Here is a 23,182-nt window from a genome sequence, read left to right on the forward strand (position 1 = left end):
CAAGATTTACCCACCTTGGAAGAATGGCAGATGAAAGTGATTGACTATATGACATTGGCGGAAATGACGAGCAGAATTCGTGACCAGGGAAAGGAGACTGCGGAAGAAGACTGGAAGAAATTTAAGATTTATCTTAAGAACTATTATAAACTTGATGAAGTTTAGAATGTCGAGATTTTATAGAGAGAAAGGGTTGCAGTAATATAAGATTAGATTAAGAAAGGACTATGATGAATTAGGATGGGAAAAAACATTTATAAGTTGCTATAAAATTTGGACATGAGGATGCAGAAAGGGGAGGTATGGGGAAGTCCGAGGAAAGAAGTTTATGAAAGGACATTATGAAATTATATTTGTTTGTTTGTCTGTTTTTCTTTTATGTTTGTTTGTTATAAAAACTTTTGTAAAACCAATAAAAATTTTATATATAAAAAAAAAGGTACCTTCTTTTTTCCCCCATTTCCAGCAGATATTTGAACTTGTTCTGTACATTTTTGCTAACTTGACAGGTGTCAAATACCACTGATACATCATTTTCATATAATTTTCTTTCAGTGAACAACTTGCTGTGAATTTCAGTTCTGTTTTACATAGCCTCTCCCAATCTGCCTTTTGTATATTACATCCTGAATCTTTTGCCCAATGTATCCTTACAGATTTAACCTGTTGATCTCTTGTAAACTGTTTGAATTATTACTTGCTGGTGTTTAATTTTAGTGTTTACTATTGGATTCTAATGCATTATTGCATACTGCCTTAATTGGTATAGGTTGTTTATTTTAAAGTTGTTGTTGTTTAGTCGTTTAGTCGTGTCCGACTCTTCGTGACCCCATGGACCAGAGCACGCCAGGCACTTCTGTCCTCCACTGCCTCCCGCAGTTTGATCAAACTCATGCTAGTAGCTTCAAGAACACCATCCAACCTTCTCATTCTCTGTCGTCCCCTTCTCCTTGTGCCCTCCATATTTCCCAACATCAGGGTCTTTTCCAGGGAGTCTTCTCTTCTCATGAGGTGGCCAAAGTACTGGAGCCTCAGCTTCACGATCTGTCCTTCCAGTGAGCACTCAGGGCTGATTTCCTTCAGAATGGAGAGGTTTGATCTTCTTGCAGTCCACGGGACTCTCAAGAGTCTCCTCCAGCACCAGAATTCAAAAGCATCAATTCTTCGGCGATCTGCCTTCTTTATGGTCCAGCTCTCACTTCCATACATCACTACTGGGAAAACCATGGCTTTTACTATACGGACCTTTGTTGGCATTTTAAAGTTATTGTGACTTTTAATATAGGATCTGATTGTTACTATTAATGTTTGATGTTTTATTATTATTTGTGTGTGTGTTGGAAGCCGCCCAGAGTGGCTTGGGAACGCAGCCAGATGGGCGGGGTACAACGGTAAGTAGTAGTAGTAGTAGTAGTAGTAGTAATAATAATAATAATAATAATAATAATAATAATAATAATAATAATAATAAAAAAATGTACAGGAGGGTGTTGCTTTAACCAGGGCCAGATTTACGGTAGGTTTGATGTGGCCCTAAGCTCCTGAAGGTAATGGGGCCCTTTATGTCCAGCTGTCCTTTGTCAACACAAATTGTCGCTGTTCTTTGTGTTGTGTATATACTATAAAAAGGTAAAGGTACCCCTGCCCGAACGGGCCAGTCTTGACAGACTCTGGGGTTTGTGCGCCCATCTCACATCTATAGGCCGGGGGCCAGCGCTGTCCGGAGACACTTCCGGGTCACGTGGCTAGCGTGACAAAGCCGCATCTGGCGAGCCAGCGCAGCACACGGAACGCCGTTTACCTTCCCGCTGGTAAGCGGTACATATTTTATCTACTTGCCCCCGGGGGTGCTTTCGAACTGCTAGGTTGGCAGGCGCTGGGACCGAGCAGCGGGAGCTCACCCCGCCGCGGGGATTCGAACCGCCAACCTTTCGATCGGCAAGCCCTAGGCGCTGAGGCTTTTACCCACAGCGCCACCCGCGTCCCGTATATATACTATATGGTACCGTAATTTATGGACCTAACAGGTATCTAAAGCCATTTGCACATAACAAACTGTGTATTTTATCAAAGTAATTGTTGAAGTGAAATACAATTAAGAAGTGATCTTTTAGGGAGCAGGCTAGCAGGCGGGGCCCATGACTTACATCACACACAACACAAAACACTGTTGCTGTATGGAGGTTTTTTTAAATTTATTTATTTATCTTATATTTTGGAAATGTACATCCAGGTGTTTTTTCCTTTAATTTTTTGGGCCCCCCCCCCCAAGCGAGTGGGGCCCTAAGCTCTCGCTTGTTGAGCTTATACGTAAATCCGGCCCTGGCTTTAACCACTGAGCGCGGCTGCCTCTTTACCAGGGAGGGAGGGAGGGAGCTGAGCAAAGAGCAAGCCCCGCCCCCAACCCTCAGGCCGGTCACTATGGCGACCCACTTCCGCTCGGGCGGCCGCTCTGGCCGCGCCGCCTCGCTGGCTGGGCCAGGTCTTCCAGCCACGCCCCCTCCCTCCTCCCGCTTCCCTGCGCTCCACCGCGGCGGGGACGGAGCAGCCCCTTCGCCGCTTGCAGCTGGGTGAGTCCGGGCCCGGATCATCGCTGGCAACGGGGGCGGGGGGGCAGCAACGTGCTCGTTCCTCTGGAGACAAAGGCACCTGCTGCCCCTCCGTGCTGGGCAGAGGGAAGTGGGGGGGGGCTTTATTATTATGGGATGGGGGTGGGGTGGGTGCATGCGGGGAGGGGGGAGTATTGCACTGGGTTGCGATCTGGGGGAGAGGCTTTGGACTGAGGATTTCCCCCCCCCTCGCCGCCCCTTTTGCAAACTTGCTGTCAAGTTATTGCAAGTTGGGGTTGCAAGAAGCGCGGGGCGGCGGGGCTTTTGTTTCGCTGCCCATCTGGGCGAGGAAGGGAGCATGTGGCGGCGATCCCCGGGGAGGAGTTGCAAGCTCGGGAGCGCACAATGGGGGCTTTGTTCGGGGAAGTGGGGCGGGGGCCCGCATGGTTAGGGGTCGGGGCCGGAGGGGGTGCGCGACCTGCGCGCGGGAAGCCGACCGATGAGTCGCAATGGGCAGAGGCTCTCTGGCTTCTGCTCAGCAAAATGGCCTGCCGCTGAAATCTTCAGCGCTCAAAAAGGAAGTTTGCATTGCAAGCCCCGAGGCGAACAACGTCGTGCAGCTGAGGAACGGGGGACTCTTTCAATGCCTGCAAAATGCACGCTTTTGCTGACACCAACTCAGCGGGGCCAACCCTCTTGAAAACATGGCATCGCCAAGTTGGAAGGGACCCTGAGGGTCATCCAGCCCAACCCCGTGCAGTGCAGGAATCTTTTGCCCAACGTTGGGCTCGAACCCATGATGAAGAGCCTCACGCTTTGTTGACTGAACTGTCCCAGGTGGTGGGGAGCAGCAGGGACGCATAAGTGTTGTTGCATTGTGGGGTAGGGTGTGTTCTTGTAGGCCAGTTGGTGCCTCGACTGGATCCTGAAGAAGATGCCGGCGGGATTTTTGTGTGGAGCAATTATTGTGGTGGGAGAAAGTAAAGGTAAAGGGACCCCTGACCATAAGGTCCAGTCGTGACCGACTCTGGGGTTGTGGCGCTCATCTCGCTTTATTGGCTGAGGGAGCCGGCGTACAGCTTCCGGGTCATGTGGCCAGTATGACTAAGCCACTTCTGGCAAACCAGAGCAGTGCACGGAAACGCCGTTTACCTTCCCGCCGGAGAGGTACCTATTTATCTACTTGCACTTTGACCTGCTTTCGAACTGCTAGGTTGGCAGGAGCAGGGACTGAGCAACGGGAGCTCACCCCATCGAGGGGATCCGAACCGCTGACCTTCTGATCGGCAAGTCCTAGGCTCTGTGGTTTAACCCACAGCGCCACCTGCATCCCAGGAGAAAGGTGCCCCTACAGTATTGCCCAGCAGGACAGGGCCTCCACATGTTGCTAGGCTCCCAAATTCCATAATAACCAGCCAGCATAGCCGTTGGCCGTGGATGATGGGAGTTCTGGAGCCTAACATCTACAGGGCCTCATGTTCCGCCATCCCTGTAGCAGTGGCATTGGTGCATTCACAGAGGCCAAGAAACAATCCGTTTAAGTTGACGGTGAATTACGAGAAGTAAGGTGCAAATGAGTCAGTAAGTACATCGGATGACACACTTGTACCCTGTGTAAATGATCACCCTGGGTTCTGTACTAACGTGAGTTGGAATCCCCCATTTCGCCCACATGCCTTGAGAGGGTGGGGAAAACACCCACTCTTCCTGGTTTGCGATTATGAGACAGGAGTCCTTTTTAGTCAACGTGTGTGTGTGCGTGTGTGCTTGTGTGTATACTCCATGAGTGAGGTTGGGGCAAGCGTGGGAACATGGCAGCAGGCTTTGGCCTACACATGTTCACTAAACTGTCTGCTGAGTACACACCCACTCACTTGTGCGTGATCGGGGAGGCTGCTTTTGCAGGGTCCCTGATGATGTGTTTATGTGGGGCCAAGTTTATACAGTATGTGCAGGGGTCAGCAACCTTTTTCAGCCGTGGGGCGGTCCACCATTCCCTCAGACCATGTGGGGGGCCGGACTATATTTTGGGGGAAAAAATATGAACGAATTCCTATGCCCCACAAATAACCCAGAGATGCATTTTAAATAAAAGCACACATTCTACTCATGTAAAAAGACACTGATTCCTGGACCGTCCGCAGGCTGGATTGAGAAGGCGATTGGGCCACATCCGGCCCCTGGGCCTTAGTGTCTCTGCAGTTGCAGTCCTGCTCACCTCCACCCCCAATGCACATGGAGCAATTGCACATGCACTGTCTGAGAAAGGTGCTATCAACTAAGGGTGTTCAGTGGAACAAATGTATCTGCTTTCCCAGAATGGAGTGGCTGGGTGTGCACGTGTCGAGGGATCAGTTGGCGGGGGTGCCACTTAGAAAGGCTCGATTGAAAGCCTTTGAAGGCTGGATTTTTTTGTCACTCATAACGCTGTAAATAATGGTGTACAAAGGAGGAGATATTGGAAGGTGCAATTAGCTGTGTTCCTGCTGAAACTCCCTCTCCTGCTTAAGTATTCAAAGCATAGCTTCCCTGCTTGTCTCCTTTTATCTGGTTACTATAATCTGCACATGCCCAGAAGCACTCTTCACACATTTCTTGATAATGGAAACTGGGCTTTGGGGAGCTCTGGTCCAAGGCCAATGTTAAGCCAGACTGTCTCTTCAACCTTAAAAGAAGGTGCCCCAAACTCATCTAACAAGGGAACCAACTTTTCTCCTATGGTTTCCTCCTGTCTCAGGGATGGGAAAGCAAAGGTTAGAGGGATAACTAGAGAGGAGGGGGAATCCTGGAATCTGGAGGAGGGAGGGAATAAAGAGATAGGCCGAGGTCACATCCACACCATACATTTAAAATACATGGATCTTGGGAACTATAGTTTTGTGAAGGGTGCTGGGAATTGCAGCTCCGTGAGATGCAAACCATAGTTCCAAGAATTCTTCAAAGTAAGCTGTGTCTCTTAAAATGCTACAAACGCGCTTTAAACTTGGGGTGAGGTTGCGACATCAGAAAAGAGTGTATCACCTGGTACGCAGGCTGAGACCCTACCTGCCCGCAGACTGTCTTGCCAGAGTGGTGCATGCTCTAGTTATCTCCCGCTTGGACTACTGCAATGCACTCTACGTGGGGCTACCTTTGAAGGTGACCCGGAAACTGCAATTAATCCAGAATGCCGCAGCTAGACTGGTGACTGGGAGTGGCCGCCGGGAGAGATCTGTATTGGCTCCCAGTACATTTCCAAGCACAATTCAAAGTGTTGGTGCTGTCCTTTAAAGCCCTAAACGGCCTTGGTCCAGTATATCTGCAGGAGCGTCTCCACCCCCATCATTCAGCCCGGACACTGAGGTCCAGCGCCAAGGGCCTTCTGGAACGCTCTCCCTTCAGATGTGAAGGAAATAAGCAGCTACCCTATCTTTAAAAGACATCTGAAGGCAGCCCTGTTTAGGGAAGTTTTTAATATTTAGTGCTGTACTGTTTTTAACATTTGATTGGGAGCCGCCCAGAGTGGCTGGGGAGACTCGGCCAGATGTGTGGGGTATAAATAAAAAAATATTATTATTATTATTGTTATTATTATTATTATATTACATGGGAGGAACAGGCAGGCATTTCACTGAAGAATGAAGGAGAGGGAGCTGAGCGTTGGGACACTGGGGGGAACCTGCTGTCCTACTGTAAGGGAAAGTCTAACCGTTGTTAACCACCTTCTTTCCCCTCGATCTCGTGAAGCCTCTGCGGCCTCTTGGAACAGACTGCCAGGATGGCCATGGGAGTGCGGGATCAATACGAGCCCGTGGCCGAGATTGGCATCGGGGCTTACGGCACCGTCTTCAAGGCCCGTGACCTGCAGAGTGGCAAGTTTGTGGCGCTCAAGAACGTGCGGGTGCAAAACAGCGAGAACGGGTTGCCGCTGTCGACCGTCCGCGAGGTGGCCTTACTGAAGCGGCTGGAGCACTTTGACCATCCCAACATTGTTCGGTGAGGGGCGTGACTGCAAGGATCCCAGGGTGGGGCTTGGGAGTGTGTGCTTTGTGGCATGTGCTGCAATCGATTTCTTTCAGGGGCGAGAGAGGAAGGAGGCCGGCATTCCAAGGCAAACAATGGCCTCTGAATGCTAAGACACACCTATTAATTCCAAAGGTATAGGTTGGGGTGGAGAACCTGTGGCCCTTCGGATCTTTTATTTTTAAACACACTATTCATATTTAAATTTTTATCCATAGGAAACATAGCTGAAGTTATGAAGACCAATGATGTGCATGGTTTTTGCTTCTGTAGTAAATTAGCTGTAGAATATCCATGATGATGTTATTTTTTATTGCGTTCCAAGTATTTTAACAAGTTTACCATTTAATCATTGTCCTTATCTCAATAAGGCTCTCCAGAGAGTTCAGTGGGCGGTGGCAGGATTTTATTAGGGCTATCTTTTGTCCATCGAGCAAATCTATACAATTGAACAGAAAAGTAATCTATCATGTCTCATTGCTTTTATTTGTAATGTCAGTTTTTCTACTAGAGCAATGTGCCAAATTGTATTTGTCCATTCCTGTATTGATCCTCTGGCCCTTTGGGTCAGCAAGACGGTCAGGGACATCCGAAGGGCTGCAAGCATGGTGGAGGGGGAGGCTGAGGCTAGAATGGGAGGGAGACGCGCTCTGTACATACTCAAATATAATATTATCACAGTGTGATGTTCCAGAATTGATGGGACTGTATTGAATATGAGGTTATGATCAGAGGCCCAGCTCAAATTAAGGCCTTGGTCTTGACTCCTGTAAGCCAGGAGGAACTTGAGTTATTGCTTGGCCTAAGTCCCACCATTTTTAATGTTCCAGAACCCTCTTTGAGAATTGCACTAGCATGAACATGAGCTAGGGATAGGGTGAAGGACGCTCACGGACGAGACCTATAGTGTTTGGGCCTGGATTGTTGAAATGGCTGGCTTATCACCTGACCTATAGGAGGCATGGAGAGCCTCCTGAGAGAGCCCATTTCAGAGTGAATGGCTCTCCTTTGACTGGAGCAGACTTGTCTTTGTTCTTGGGCCAGTTGGAATTTTGCCTGGTTCCCCTTAAGGCTGGGATTTCTTAAGAACTAGGAAGGAAGCAGGCTACTTGCAGACACATACAGTGCGTTTGTCTGCCTCTGTTCCTGCCCCTGGTTCAAATCTGTCTGCTGCACCCTTTCCCCACAAAGTTATCCAAACTTTAGACCAAGCTCCTGTTCACTTAGTTCACTTAGCAAGGTAGCCAGCGGACTCCGATTCCCATCATCTCTTACCATTAACCATGCTGACTGGGGCTGATGGGAATTGGAGTCCAGCAAATACCCGAAGGGCCACATGTTCTCCATGACTGGCTATGCCAGCTGGAGATGCAATTCAGCTTCCCTATGGAGGGCACCAACTTTGCTGTTCCCGGAGTCTTGCGATTGAAAACTGGCACCCTCAGAATATATTTTTTTCTTGTTTTCCTTCTCCAAAAACTAGGTGTGTCTTATAGAGCGAAAAATACGGTACCCTGTGCCTACAGCAGCATGGGTCTGGAAGGTGCAGTTTGTTATGATCTGGGCCAGAATTAACAGTGGGCGGGGTGGCATAAGTTAGAGCAAGTGATGTTCTCGCAGTTTCAGTGCTGTGGCCATAGGCTGTTGGCAGTCTGCATCATTTATTATTATTAATAATAATTGAGTTTATATACCGCCCTATACCTGGGGGTTTCAGGGTGGTTCACAGAAAAAATCACACCATATATAATCAGAATAAAAACAACAACCCAATAAAAAACCCCTCAGAAAAGAGCCCCATTTTAAAAGGGTATAGGATGTAAATCAGATCAACCAAAGGCCTTGTTAAAGAGGAATGTTTTTGCCAGGCGCCTAAAGGTGTATAATGAAGGCGCCAGGCGGACTTCCCTGGGGAGAGCATTCCACAGAATTCATTACATCAAGACAGGGGTGGGGAATCTCCACCCCCTGGCCTCTACCTGGCCCCCAGGCCACACACCCCTCACTGACCCTTGCTTTTCACCCTCCTAGGGTGTTTTGTCCCGGAGGGAATGTGCCTTCGGACTCTGAGAGTGCCTCTGGTTTAGCTACGAAGGTCCGATTTATGTTTCTTTCTCCTACTTTTTCCGTCAGCCTTGGGCTATGAAAGGTTCCTGAATTCTGCATTTGGAGAAGTGCCTGGATCGCACCAGCCCTATTTGAGGCTCTTATTTGGAGCAGACTTATTATTATTTTTATTATTAGCTTCCCAATGTCACAAGCTCCATCCCCCCCCCCCGTAGTTCTGGAGCACTTTATAAGCATCGCATCTTCCTCACCCTGTAGGCTAATGGATGTTTGCACGACAACACGGACGGAGCGCGAGACTAAAGTGACGCTGGTCTTTGAGCACGTGGATCAGGACCTGAAAGCGTATTTGGAAAAAACGCCACCTCCCGGCTTACCCGTGGAGGTAATAAAGGTAAACATCCCTATGAGCATCCTGAATTGGTGTTGGGATGGTACTTGGGAGGGGGCATCTGAATATGGGGTCCCTAAGGCATTTAAAGGGACACGGGTGGTGCTGTGGGTTAAGCCACAGAGCCTAGGACTTGCCGATCAGAAGGTCGGCGGTTCGAATCCCCGCGATGGGGTGAGCTCCCATTGCTTGGTCCCTGCTCCTGCTAACCGAGCAGTTCGAAAGCACACTAGGTAAATGGCGTTTCTGTGCACTGCTCTGGTTCGCCAGAAGCGGCTTAGTCATGCTGGCCACATGACCCGGAAGGTGTATGCCGGCTCCCTTGGCCAATAAAGCAAGATGAGTGCCGCAACCCCAGAGTTCGCCACGACTGGACCTAATGTTTAGGGGTCCCTTTACCTTTACTTTAAGGCATTTAAAGGGACACGGGTGGCGCTGTGGGTTAAACCACAGAGCCTAGGACTTGCCGATCAGAAGGTCGGCGGTTCAAATCCCCGTGACGGGGTGAGCTCCCGTTGCTCGGTCCCTGCTCCTGCCAACCTAGCAGTTCGAAAGCACGTCAAAGTGCAAATAGATAAATAGGTACCACTCCAGCCGGAAGGTAAACGGCGTTTCTGTGCGCTGCTCTGGTTTCGCCAGAAGCGGCTTAGTCATGCTGGCCACATGACCCTCCCTCGGCTCCCTCGGCCAATAAAGCGACATGAACGCCGCAACCCCAGAGTCGGCCACGACTGGACCTAATGGTCAGGGGTCCCTTTACCTTTTTAAGGCATTTAAAGTGTGGCTGTTGATGCAACATGCTCTTTCCCATCTCCCCCTCCCAGGACTTGATGCACCAGTTTCTGAGTGGCTTGGAATTCCTGCATTCAAACTGCATTGTCCATCGCGACCTCAAGCCAGAGAATATCCTGGTGACCAGCTCTGGTCAAGTCAAGCTGGCTGATTTTGGCCTGGCTCGCATCTACAGCTGCCAGATGGCTCTGACGCCACTGGTGAGTCTACTTTGACTGGGTCCCGTGAAAGATCCAAGGGCTTTTGCTCTGGCATGCATGACCAGCTTGGCACACTGACTAGGGAATTCTCAGATCTTTGGATCTTTTCAGCCGATATGGGGTGGGCGGCTCTCTGTCTGGTTCTTCTCTTCTTCTGTTGATTTAAGCACAGCACGAAAAGGAGACCGCCAGAGCATCCATGGGGCAGGTACGTTACACTGTAGGGATGAAGAACAACCTGTGGCCGTCCAGGTGTTTTGGGGAACTCCAACTCCTGCCGGCATGGCCAGTGGAAAGCGGTGGTGATGGGAGTTGCAGTTTCAACAGTGTCAGGAGGGTACCAGGTTCTCCACCCATGTTACTGTTGGATATAGTTCCATTCCACCTTGAAAGGCATGACTGTTGTGTGTCACATGCCTGTTTACTTCCAGCACTTGCTGGGAACTTCCGTTTCTATATTGCTTTTGTACAATGCTGTTTTGCTGGAGGCGAAGGGAAGCAGACATGTTTTCCTTTGTTCCTGAGCTATGCTGAATAAAATGCTGTAAATAATGCTTACACATGGCTCTGTCCGCCTCTTCCATTGTGAGAAGATTTATTCACTCTGCTGATAAGAGCGTGCACGAGTCTCTAAACGCATCTGAGGCTCGTGCCGCTGTTTGATGCTGTTCCAAGGGAGACCGGTGATCTCCCGGCTGCCAGCTGGAGCCAGCTGGGGGCCTGCCTGATGCCCCAGTCTCCCCAGCAGTATCCCAACAGTTACATGGAAGACCATTTTCAGGCCTGGGTCTCGGGGACTGGACTGAGGAGGAATGGTGGGGATTGCCCCGTCCCCCCCACTCTTCCTGAACCTTCCCAAGAAGAGGAGGACATTATAGATTTAGAACAGTGGTTTGCAGAAGGTCATAGTTCAGAGGCTGCAGAGGGGAGAAGCTGGGAAATGTTGGGAGAGCAGCAGGAAGAAGCAGCACCAGGGGAGAGACAGTTGACAGACTCAGTGTCTTTAGAAAGCATTCCTGACCCCCCTGTCCCAGGACCAGGCATGCTTTGAGAGTAGTAGAACTGAAAGCTCAGAGGCAGAGAGCACAGATCAGCCGGCAAAGGGATGGTGTAGAATAGGAGAGACGGAGGAGGTGGGACCTTACTCAGAGCAACGCCATTATCTGAAAGTTGGCATCATCCATCTCTCTCTGCGAAGTGAAATACCATGGTAAGAACTTCTTGATTTCCCATTTCTGGCTGCCAGCCGTGATCTGATTCCCTGAAGCCTGACTCTGGGACACAGAACTGCAGATTGTAAGGCTGTGCTGAATCCCAACCGAGGCTGGCTGACCAGGAGCCCCCTGGGAAGTAGAATGGGCTGGGTGTATCCCCTTGCCAATCAAAGTAGCAGCCAGAAAGGCCATCACATGTAGCTGAAAGGAATGGCGCTTGGCACCATGCCCAGCATGTCTCTTGAGAACTAGGTCCAAAGTGCACGGGCTGCTCAAGGGATTTTTGTGGTGATGCATTGAACGGAAGCTTTATAAACAAGCTGCCTCCTTCACCTGTGAACACTTGCTAAATCTCTGCCGCAGGTTGTCACCCTCTGGTACCGGGCTCCAGAAGTGCTGCTCCAGTCGGCCTACGCTACCCCCGTGGACCTGTGGAGTGTCGGCTGCATCTTTGCGGAAATGTTTCGGAGGAAGTGAGTGGCGCGGGAAGATTGTTCACGTGCGGGGCGGGGGCGGCAGGGTTGGCGCATTCACCAAGCGCAGGGAATGGGGTAGTATTTTGGCTGTCAGGGGCATCGCTGTAGGGTGTGGAGTTGATTTGCTGCTGCTCTAGTGCTGTGTGCCCAAGGCCTGATCTGCACCGTATGTTCAAAACAGCTGCATCCCACTTCAAACAGCTCTGGCTTCTCCCAAAGCATCCTGGGAACTGTAGTTTGTTGAGGGTGCTGAGAGCTGTTTTGGAGAGTTCTCGGAGTGGCTTAACAATCAAGCACACTTCCCAGAATGCTTTGGGGGACGCTATTGATTACTCAGAAGTGGTACAGTGCCCCTTTCAATGGGTAGTATGGATGGGGCCAATGTGCCTTCAGAAACTGGCACAGCAGGGCACATTCTGTGGCAAGGACACCCCTCTTTTGAGAAAGAGCAAGTGCTTTGCCTGGAGAAGGTGCCAGGTTCAATCCCTGACGGTGGGAAAAGACCCCTGTCTGAATCCTGAATCCTGCCAGTCAGAGCAGACTTTTGTAGTCTTGTGCATTGTATTTTGTTAAAAGCTTTGCACAAATTGGCATGGATTGGCTGTCTGCAGAGGTGAGTGAGGACTGGGCGAAAAAGGAGGTTTGCATGTACAGTGGTACTTCAGGTTAAGTACTTAATTCGTTCCGGAGGTCCGTTCTTAACCTGAAACTGTTCTTAACCTGAAGCACCACTTTAGCTAAGGGGGCCTCCTGCTGCCGCCACACCACCAGAGCACGATTTCTGTTCTCATCCTGAAGCAAAGTTCTTAACCTGAGGTACTATTTCTGGGTCAGCGGAGTCTGTAACCTGAAGCGTCTGAAACCCAAGGTACCACTGTGTGTGTGTTGGCCTTTTTGAAAAATCATATTCATTATTACATTTATTTTCCACTTCCTCCAAGTAGCCCAAGGTGGAGTATATGCTTCCCCCTTACCTCATTTTGTCCTCACAAGAACTCTGTGTCAGAGGCTAAGAGACAGTGCCTGGCACAAGTCATGCAGCGAGTTTCATGGGTTATGTCAAATGTACCCCACTCAATGGGAGCAGCGAGGGAGGCGCAATGGGGTGGGGTGGTTTAGACACAAGTAGCGTTAGGGAAAAGATGTGAGTCCCAAGAATATGTTACGTCTCCTCACTCTTCTGAAGACCTGCATGCGGCCCCTCTTTGCTTTCCGTGCGCTTTGACAATATAAACTCTGCCAAGGATTTGCAAACTGCAGTTGGGGGACTGATCTTGTGAATTTCTGGGGCACCTTCCACTTGTTAGATCCCCAAGCCATCAGCACAGCTGGGAGACAATAGATTAGGGCTGGGCCTGCCCAAACCTCCTGTCTTGCTTATCTTTTGGGCTGAGGACTGCAAGGAAGGGAGGAGCTGGTGACCTGCTTTGCAGAAGATGGAGTGGCAACAGATGCCGTTGGGGGCAGAAGCTTGCAAATGGTTTGGGGGCTTTCTTTTTCTTTTTTTCCTGCTACAATCACGCAGGCATTTCTGCTATGTTGTTCAGGCTTTTGGGAAAACGATGATTTGGGAAGGCATTTGTAGCCACTGTAGTAGTAGTAGTAGTAGTAATATATTATTACCGTATTTTTTTCGTGTATTTTTATTACCGTATTTTTTATTAACATATTTTATTACTGTATTATTACCATATTTTTCCTTTTAAGGGGAAAAACCTTGACTAGGTTTTTCCCCTTAAAAATAATGTCAAAAATTAGGGGGTGTCTTATGCACAGATACCAGGGACGCGGGTGGCACTGTGGGTAAAACCTCAGTGCCTAGGACTTGCCGATCGTATGGTCGACGGTTCAAATCCCCGCGGCGGGGTGAGCTCCCGTCGTTCGGTCCCAGCTCCTGCCCACCTAGCAGTTCAAAAGCACCCCTAAGTGCAAGTAGATAAATAGGTACCACTTTATAGCGGGAAGGTAAACGGCGTTTCTGTGTGCTGCGCTGGTGCTGGCTCGCCAGCTGCAGCTTCGTCACGCTGGCCATGTGACCCGGAAGTGTCTTCAGACGGCGCCGGCTCACGGCCTCTAGAGCGAGATGAGCACGCAACTCTAGAGTCGGACACGACTGGCCCGTAAGGGCAGGGGTACCTTTACCTTTTTATACACAGATACATCTCCCTCCATTTTCTTAAATCTGAGTTCCCAAAAATAGGGGCCGTCTTATAGAAGGAAAAATACGGCATTTATATGCCTCTCATCTGACAGGGTTGCCTCAGCCACTCTGGGCGGCTTCCAATAAATTAAAACATCAAACACGGTAAAACATCAAATATTGAAAACTTCCCTATAAAGAGCTGCCTTCAGATGCCTCCTAAAAGTCAATTAGTTGTTTATTTCCTTGACATCTGATGGGAGGGACTCCGGATCTGGCAAACTAACAAGACAGAAAAACACAATAGTTAAAAATAAATTAAACAAAGCTTCTAAAAAAATTAAGAGCATCCAAAAACGTTTTTAAAACGGTCACATATCCTCACAGCTAATAATGTTAGGATTGCCAGTAAGATTTCTAGGTGCCTTAATATTAGAAAAATAATCAAAACAGTGTACAATTCATAGTAAAATATAATATAATGATTTAAAAAATCATTCACATCATAAAAACATAAAATAGAGCAGCATTCTCCTCCCACTGCTTCTTGGTGAATTAATATGATTCAGTATTTGGCTCAACGTTGGCTTGCAACTGTGTGCTCATTCGCCTTGTGTGTTTCTGAGATCACTGTCTTTGTTCAAGACGCTGCTGCGGTGAGGTGGCAGCTAGATTGGTCTGTCAACTCAATCTGCGTATTATTTGGCATTTGAGAATGCTCATCAATCTCTCTGCAAACCCTCCTTGTCATGCACTGTCAGAGCAGTCAGGCGCCTTCTTGACCACCACCCCCTCCACCCCCCTAAGAAAAAAAGCTGCTCAAAGAGACTTTTGTCAGTTGGTGTTGTGTCCAATCCACTGCTTTTCAGCTGGAGAGTTGGAGGCCACTGCTGCCTGGCGTAAGATGGGTAACAGCAACCATTTGTTGTTGTTTAGTCGTTTAGGTGACTCTTCGTGACCCCATGGACCAGAGCACGCCAGGCACTTCTGTCCTCTACTGCCTCCCCCAGTTTGATCAAACTCATGCTGGTAGCTTCAAGAACACCATCCAACCATCTCGTCCTCTTTCGTCCCCTTCTCCTTGTGCCATCCATCTTTCCCAACATCAGGGTCTTTTCCAGGGAGTCTTCTCTTCTCATGAGGTGGCCAAAGTCTTGGAGCCTCAGCTTCAGGATCTGACCTTCCAGTGAGTACTCAGGGCTGATTTCCTTCAGAATGGAGAGGTTTGATCTTCTTGCAGTTCATGGGACTCTCAAGAGTCTCCTCCAGCACCATAATTCAAAAGCATCGATTCTTCGGCGATCAGCCTTCTTTATGGTCCAGCTCTCACTTCCATACATCACTACTGGAAAACCATAGCTTTAACTATACGGACCTTTGTTGACAAGGTGATGTCTCTGCTTTTTAAGATGCTGTCTAGGTTTGTCATTGCTTTCCTCCCAAGAAGCAGGTGTCTTTTAATTTCATGACTGCTGTCACCATCTTCAGTGATCATGGAGCCCAAGAAAATAAAATCTCTCACTGCCTCCATTTCTTCCCCTTCTATTTGCCAGGAGGTGATGGGACCAGCAGCCATGATCTTAGTTTTTTTGATGTTGAGCTTCAGACAGTATTTTGCGCTCTCCTCTTTCACCCACACCTGCCATCAAGGTTGTATCTTCTTCATATCTGAGGTTGTTGATACTTCTTCCGGCAATCTTAATTCCAGCTTGGGATTCATTCAGCCCAGCTTTTCGCAAGCATACCACCATACAAATAAATAATGTTGATCTATTAAGAAGTGGGTCCCCAGATGGTTATTTAGATTAAGGTAGGTTTCAGGTTTGAAATGGCTGAAGACTGCTGTTTAAAAGTACTTCTGTTTGAGGCATGGCACACGAGGTGTATACTTCTGTTCAGATGTTTAGGTCAGAATGGGGCACGGCGCAACAGGAAGTTACCGCCAAAAAGATGGCTGCCTCCTTCCAGAGCATTTTTCCATGAGTGCTTCCTGCGCTTCTGGCTCTCCACCTTGACAGCGGAGTGCAGAAACGTGGCATGTAGACTTGGCTTCACAAAGTCCTGTTGAAGGGATCTTCTTGTGCAAATCCCTGGTTCCACCAAAAGATGGGGGGGGGGAAGCAGAGCCATTCATGAGCCGGTGTGGTGGTTGAACTCGGACCTGGCAGACCAGGGTTCAAATCCCCGCCCAGCTGTGAAACTTTGAGACTTTGATGAGCCGGTGACTGTATTTCTTCCAGCCTGACCTACCTCGCAGGGTGATGGCTAGGGTCAAATGAGGGAGAAAGGGATGGTCGGAAATGTAGCAGTGGTGGTGTTTCTATAAACCTTTTAAAATAAAAAGTCCTTAATTTTGAAAGTTGTGCTCTCCTTGAAGACTTCCTTGGTTGTGGGGGAGAGAGAGAGAGTGGTTCATGAAGTTGCTGTGTGTATGATGAAATCCTCTCTCATTGCATGGTGACATTACATGGACAACTGGGGAAGGGCTAGCCTTCCAGTTGACCAGTAGTATGAGTAAACTGGACTATCTTGAGGTGCTACAACCTTATCAATAGATCTGTTCTTCGCCTCACCCCTGTCTCTCATTGTTTGCTAGCCACCATTGTCTGGGGCATGGCTTGGGCCAGAGAACCCTGTCTTTGCCCGGTGCAATTTTGAACGTTACATTTCCTGGTTCTCTGGATCAAGTCGCAACTGCCTTGTGACAGACTGCGTGCAATACAGTCCCAGTATTGCAGGGACACAATATATCACATGTCCTACACGTGAACTCAAAAAAACTGATGACAGAGGCTTCTGGTAATTCATGTTTAGGGCTCGCGATGACAAGTAACCACAATTCCCTTTGTCTCCTTTTCCAGGCCCCTCTTCTGTGGCAACTCTGAAGCTGACCAGCTAGGCAAGATCTTTGAGTGAGTCTCGCCTTTTTGTTTGCTCCAAAGGGCTGGTGAAAGTCACCGGGGGAAAGGGAGATCTCTTTCGTTAGGTCATCAGCCTTACTCAGCATAGTCGTGCATGACTCTGCTCGTTTTTATGAGCGTGCTAAGCCAAGGCATGTGTATGCGTAAGAGAAGTTCATCGTTATTTTTATTATTTTTATTATTATTACTTAGTAAATTCTGGCCTGGGGTCCTGAGGGATTTCTCCCCACCCAGTTCACATTGCCTCGTCTTAGTGATGAGTGTGTGTTCTCCGCTGCAGAGCACAGACCTGTCTGGTAATGTTGGCTGGAGTTATCTGCTCTGACAGCCCCAGTTAATTGAAGGTTGCACTGGGTTTGATGATTGCTGGTTAGCAGGAAAAGATCCTGACTTGCAGCGAGGAGTTGAACTAGGTGGTCTCTGGATCATTCACAATGAAATTTGTGCGTGCACAAGTCAGAAAACTTCCAAGTTTTCCAAATATGCTACTTGCATAATGAATGCAAATAAATGTTGGATTATTTAGTCTGGCAGGTCTCTTAAACTCATTCCAACATGGTGAGAAGCTAAAGTAGTTCAAGGTGCGTGTCTCACTCTTGAAGTGGGATGAACAGTAGAAAGGAAGGGAAAAAGGAGCGGCAAGAATGATCTATGAAGTCCCCCACTTAGACAATCCTGTATGCGTCTACTTAGAAGTAAGCTTAATTGGGTTCACTGATGCTTACTCCGGGGTAAGTGGGCTCAGCCTCACAAAAATCAAAAGGATTGTTTCCTAAAGGTTTCCTTGAAAAGCACAAGAATTTGAAATTTAAAGAAACGGAAAAGTTACGAAGGTTCCAGGGTGACTTAGGTAAAACGTTGGAAGAGGTGATTAAAAACAAAAATTGAAGCGGATAATTTTAGGGGATCTACTTCTGGCACAAGGGACGCGGGTGGCGCTGTGGGTTAAACCACAGAGCCTAGGAGTTGCCGATCAGAAGGTCATTGGTTCGAATCCCCATGATGGGGTGAGCTCCCATTGCTCGGTCCCAGCTCCTGCCAACCTAGCAGTTCGAAAGCACACCAAAGTGCAAATAGATAAATAGGTACCACTCCAGCGGGAAGGTAAACAGTGTTTCCGTGTGCTGCTCTGGTTCACCAGAAGTGGCTTAGTCATGCTGGCCACATGACCCGGAAGCTGTACGCCGGCTCCCTCAGCCAATAAAGCGAGATGAGCGCCGCAACCCCAGAGTCGGTCACGACTGGACCTAATGGTCAGGGGTCCCTTTACCTTTACTTCTGGCACAATCACAAGAGCAGTGTGATATGGGAATAGATGAAGCAAGGGGATTGGGAAGCTTCAGTCCAAAGACCCATCTAGTCCAGAACTCTAGGCTCACCATTGCCAACCCCACGGACAGGAGCTGAGCACAACAGCACTCTCACGTTGGCCAACGCTGTTGTGGTGGTGGGCATGAACCGGACGTCCCTGGTTCAGATCTCAGGTGACATGACTATAGACCAGTTTATTACAGATCTTAAGGCAGGGGTGGGGAACTGGATCCGCCTCATGGGCTAGATCCTTATATCTCTACCCTACCCCATCCCACTCCCATGCTCCAGGTCTGATAATTGGACATCTGTCATCATGGGCAATTGACCCATTCTTGCCCACATAGTTTGCAATTAAACTGCTTGGGCAAAGACACAGCCCACGGTGTTGCTGATAAACTCATCACCAGGGCTCGTGAAACCAGGTGAACAGAGCATTGTGTGGCCAGGGAAACCCAGCCAGTTGGGTGGGGTATAAATAATAAAATTATTATTATTTATCAATTATTAATAGCACCTGCTAATTGGTGGTTCCGGGACACTTGCTTTTCACCCAGCCTTAATATACCATATTTTTTGCTCTATAAGACTCATTTTTTCCCTCCTCAAAAGTAAGGGGAAATGTGTGTGTGTCTTATGGAACGAATGCAGGCTGCACAGCTATCCCAGAAGCCAGAACAGCAAGAGGGATTGCTGCTTTCACTGCGCAGCGCTCCCTCTTGCTGTTCTGGCTTCTGAAATTCAGAATATATTTTTTTCTTGTTTTCCTCCTCCAAAAACTAGGTGCGTCTTGTGGTCTGGTGCATCTTACAGAGCGAAAAATACGGTACTTAGCGCAGCACAAGGCAGGTGAACATGGCCTGACCGACCTTGACACATGGGCCAAATGGGGTGCCTGGTGAGCATAATTCGGTCTATGTGCCAGAGCTGTGCTCAGCATCAGTTAAGGCTGTGGAGCCATTGAAATAGAACAGCAGTGGCAAAGTTGGGGGAAACCAGTTTGCGTAGCTCAGGAACTGACATGCTGCTGGGGTGATGGTCTTGAACCCTGGTAACCTCCCACACATCTTGGCAGAGGGCTGCCTTCCGGGGAAGCCACCAGGCGACTCTGACTCACAATCTCTCCTTGACTTGCAGCCTGATCGGGCTCCCATCCGAAGAGGACTGGCCCCTGGACGTGTCTCTGCCACGCTGCGCCTTTGCTGCCCGCTCCCCGCAGCCCGTCGAGAAGTTTGTGCCAGAAATCGAACCCCTGGGAGCTCAGCTGCTGTTGGTACGTTGCACAGAGATGGGCAGGTCACCGTGTGAGGCAGGGAGAATAGATCAGGGGAGCGGGTTATGCACTTAAATGCACTTAATATTTATGCAGCGCTCTTCTCCAGTAGTTGGGATCTACTCTGCTTGTGCACTGAGAGGGCAGATCTTAGTGTGGTTTGGGCAGCACTGCATGAGCGATGTGCATATGCTGAATGCCTTCTATCCATGCCCAAGGGATGTGGGTGGTGCTGTGGTCTAAACCATTGAGCCATGGGCTTGCCGATCAGAAGGTTGGCGGTTCGAATCCCCACGACGGGGTGAGCTCCCGTTGCTCTGTCCCAGCTCCTGCCAACCTAGCAGTTCGAAAGCACACCAGTGCAAGTAGATAATTAGGTACTGCTGCGGTGGTAAGATAAATGGCGTTTCCATGCGCTCTGGTTTCCATCACGGTGTTCCATTGCGCCAGAAGCGGTTTAGTCCTGCTGGCCACATGACCCGGAAAGCTGTCTGTGGAAAAACACCGGCTCCCTCAGCCTGAAAGCAAGATGAGTGCCACAACCCCATAGTCGCCCTTGACTGGACTTAACCGTCCAGGGGTCCTTTACCATTATTATTATTATTATTATTATTATTATTATTATTATTAATCCACGTCCATCATTAACCTATAAATCCACCCTGGAGAGCAATCTAAAGCTGCAGTATTTTCCAGTGGCAAAACTGGTCCTGATCGTAGATTGCTTTGGCTGGAAAGTACGAGGGACATTATTAAATTCTCCCCAATTTATCAAAGTGCACAAGAAAACTAAATATGCCTAGACTAGCTGAGCTCTCAGAATGTTGTTGGGACTCCCAACTCGTGTCCTCTTCCCTGACCATTGGCCTTGCTGGTTAGGGCTGACGGCATTTGGAAATCTGACAGTATCTGGAGGTTGGGGGAGGGTTTTATCATTTCTGCTAAGCAAACTATTTGAAGAAGTTGCCACATGGCCAAGTCATTGGCTCTTAGTGACCTGCCTTTGGGGGGAAATTGTCTGTGGAAGTAAATAGGCAACAAATGTCGGTGACTCAAGTGTTTGGTAACTGGGAGGGACTGCTGGCTTTTCATCTGTTCAAGCTGTTGGCGATCACCGCCGTATGAATAATGTGCCGTGTGAACTCGCCCTTAGTCATAGGATGATGCAGGGCAATGTTTTCGAAATAGGATACTAGAGATGTTTGAGAGCTGTAAGCTGTGTAGCAAGAAGAATCATTGGAGATGGGAGTAAGGCACACTGTGTCCCAATTTGGGGTTTGCACACATTCAGGGTACCCTCCTGCAGATCTTGCGCAGAGGAAGTCTGGACCCTGTTCTGCCTGCGATGAAAAATGATGTGATATTCATTTTACATTTTGTATAATTTACTGTTGGAGTGGCACACAAAGGATGAACAAGTTAAATCAGTGATGATAGATTGGGCAAGAGAAGTTGGACATAACATGTTTGAGGATTGGGAAAGGTTGTGGAGGAAAGGGGTCAAGTTCACTGCATGTACGGTGTTAAAGGAAAATGTTATGAAAATGTTGTATAGATGGTACTTAACCGCTGTAAAACTAGCAACAATTTATCATAAGAGTGATAATCTATGTTGGAAATGTAAAGAAAAAGAAGGTACTTTTTACCATATGTGGTGGACTTGTCCCAAGGTGAAAGACTTCTGGGAAAAGATTTATAATGAATTGAAAAGGAGGGCAACCAAAATGGTCAAAGGCCTGGAAACGATGCCTTATGAGGAACGGCTAAGGGAGCTGGGCATGTTTAGCCTGGAGAAGAGGAGGTTAAGGGGTGATATGATAGCCATGTTCAAATATATAAAAGGATGTCACATAGAGGAGGGAGAAAGGTTGTTTTCTGCTGCTCCAGAGAAGCGGACACGGAGCAATGGATCCAAACTACAAGAAAGAAGATTCCACCTAAACATTAGGAAGAACTTCCTGACAGTAAGAGCTGTTTGACAGTGGAATTTGCTGCCAAGGAGTGTGGTGGAGTCTCCTACTTTGGAGGTCTTTAAGCAGAGGCTTGACAACCATATGTCAGGAGTGCTCTGATGGTGTTTCCTGCTTGGCAGGGGGTTGGACTCGATGGCCCTTGTGGTCTCTTCCAACTCTATGATTCTATGAAAAAAATGTTGAAATATACATTTATCAAGATACCAGAGGCCTTTCTTCTTGGAATAACAGGTTTGGAATTGCCCAAGAAAGATGTTAGATTGTTCTTGTATGCCACAACTGCTGCTAGAATTTTGCTGACCAAAAATTGGAAATCACAAGAAGTACCAACAGTGGAGGAATGGCAGATGAAGATGGTGGACTTTTCGGAGCTAGCCAACCTGACCGGAAGAGTCCGCGACCAGAAGGAGGAGGAGTATCCAGAGGAATGGAAGAAATTTAAAGACTATTTAGTTAAATATGCTAAGATAACTTAAATAGAATTACTTGCGAGTACCAAATTGGCCTAGGATTTAAATATGTGATGTTATAGAATACTATGGGTAAAAGTTAAAATGAAAAGAAAGAAAGATGTTAATTGGACTAAGTAAATTTTATGTAAAATTAGTTTTGGAAAACTGCTACAATGATTTATATGGAAACTCAGTCAGGGGGAATCGAGGAAGTCATCTAACAATGTTAACAAACGTGGAATTTCTATAGTTAGGATATGTTGTGATATCCTAATGACGTGATATTCATAATGTTTCCCACTCTGTCTCCCTCTAGGAAATGCTGACATTCAACCCGTACAAACGGATCTCTGCCTTCAAAGCACTGCATCACCAGTACTTTCGAGACCAGACTGCAGGTGAAGGCTAGCGGCATCCCTGGCAAGGGGTGAAAAGACTGTACACAAAAAGACTTTGCGTGTGTATGAGGATAATTGGCCCCTCACCCTGGAGGCTGCAGTCAGACCGTCTCCCAAGCCCCCTGGCTGTGCTGGGACTTTGAGGGGCGGGGAGAGGGCCGGAGCCGTTGCCAACATGCAGAACGAAAACGAAAAGGTGCCTGTTGCAGGAAGTGCAACGCTGAAATCCTTCCTGCCCTGGAAATAACTAGGATTCCTGTGGTATCTCTGTGCCAACACCACCCTCGCAGATGTACGTGCACACACACTTTCTGTGTTCCTGGGCTGAGTCCCAGCAGTGTTCTTGAAGGTCAGTTTGTGTTTGAGACAGCCCACGTTGAGGCTTCTCTCTCTTGCCATCCGAGTTCATAGCCAAAGGCGTCTCCGATAACTTTTTTTTTAAATGAATAAATTTTTTATAACAGTTTACACACAATAATGTTCCTGCCTTTTATCACATTCCTGTGGCTAACAGTTTGACACTAAAGCCTTGCCTTAACTTGTTACACTGAGCGCCGTGAAAGCGTGAGCAAAGGATATTTTTGTATAAAGTATTCACAATTCATTTTCAAAATTTTTTTTGAATTGACACGACACTGGTCAGGAGAGACCTACGTAATCGGGGATCTGGGCATGGGAGAACTGCTCAGATGGAGAGATCAGCTGATTCCAGTCATTGATGTGAAATTTTTCTTTTCTTTTTAATATAAGAAAAAGCTTCCGAAAACGAAATTTCAATAAAGAATATGGATGGGTGGGGGGCCAGGCAAGTATAGCTTGGTCTTTCCCCTTTCCTGTCACTTGAGGATGTATCGTGTTTTTATTAGTATCATGAATGAACAGGTGTGTGTGTGTGTGTGTGTGTGTGTGTGTGTGTGTGTCTGGGAATGGCTTGCTTGAGTGCAGATCCACTGATATGTGGGAGCAATTTCTGCTAAGTCCTGAAATGGGAATCTTCCACCAGCTCAATCTTGTGGTAAAAAA

General features: G+C 48.0%; 1 protein-coding gene across 1 annotated transcript; it reads left to right on the top strand.

Annotated features, from left to right (window-relative positions):
- Positions 1-2,406: 2,406 nt before the first annotated feature.
- On the top strand, positions 2,407-23,003 carry CDK4 (cyclin dependent kinase 4). The gene is made up of 8 exons (XM_082206092.1): positions 2,407-2,570; positions 6,276-6,524; positions 8,877-9,012; positions 9,834-10,001; positions 11,579-11,688; positions 16,693-16,743; positions 19,201-19,336; positions 22,078-23,003. The coding sequence occupies exons 1-8, from the start codon at positions 2,422-2,424 to the stop codon at positions 22,168-22,170; spliced, it is 1,092 nt and encodes a 363-aa protein (XP_082062218.1). The 5' UTR covers positions 2,407-2,421; the 3' UTR covers positions 22,171-23,003.
- The last annotated feature ends 179 nt before the right edge of the window (positions 23,004-23,182 follow it).

This window comes from Podarcis vaucheri (assembly GCF_965113315.1).
Source record: "Podarcis vaucheri genome assembly, chromosome: 2".
Lineage (NCBI taxonomy): Eukaryota > Metazoa > Chordata > Lepidosauria > Squamata > Lacertidae > Podarcis > Podarcis vaucheri.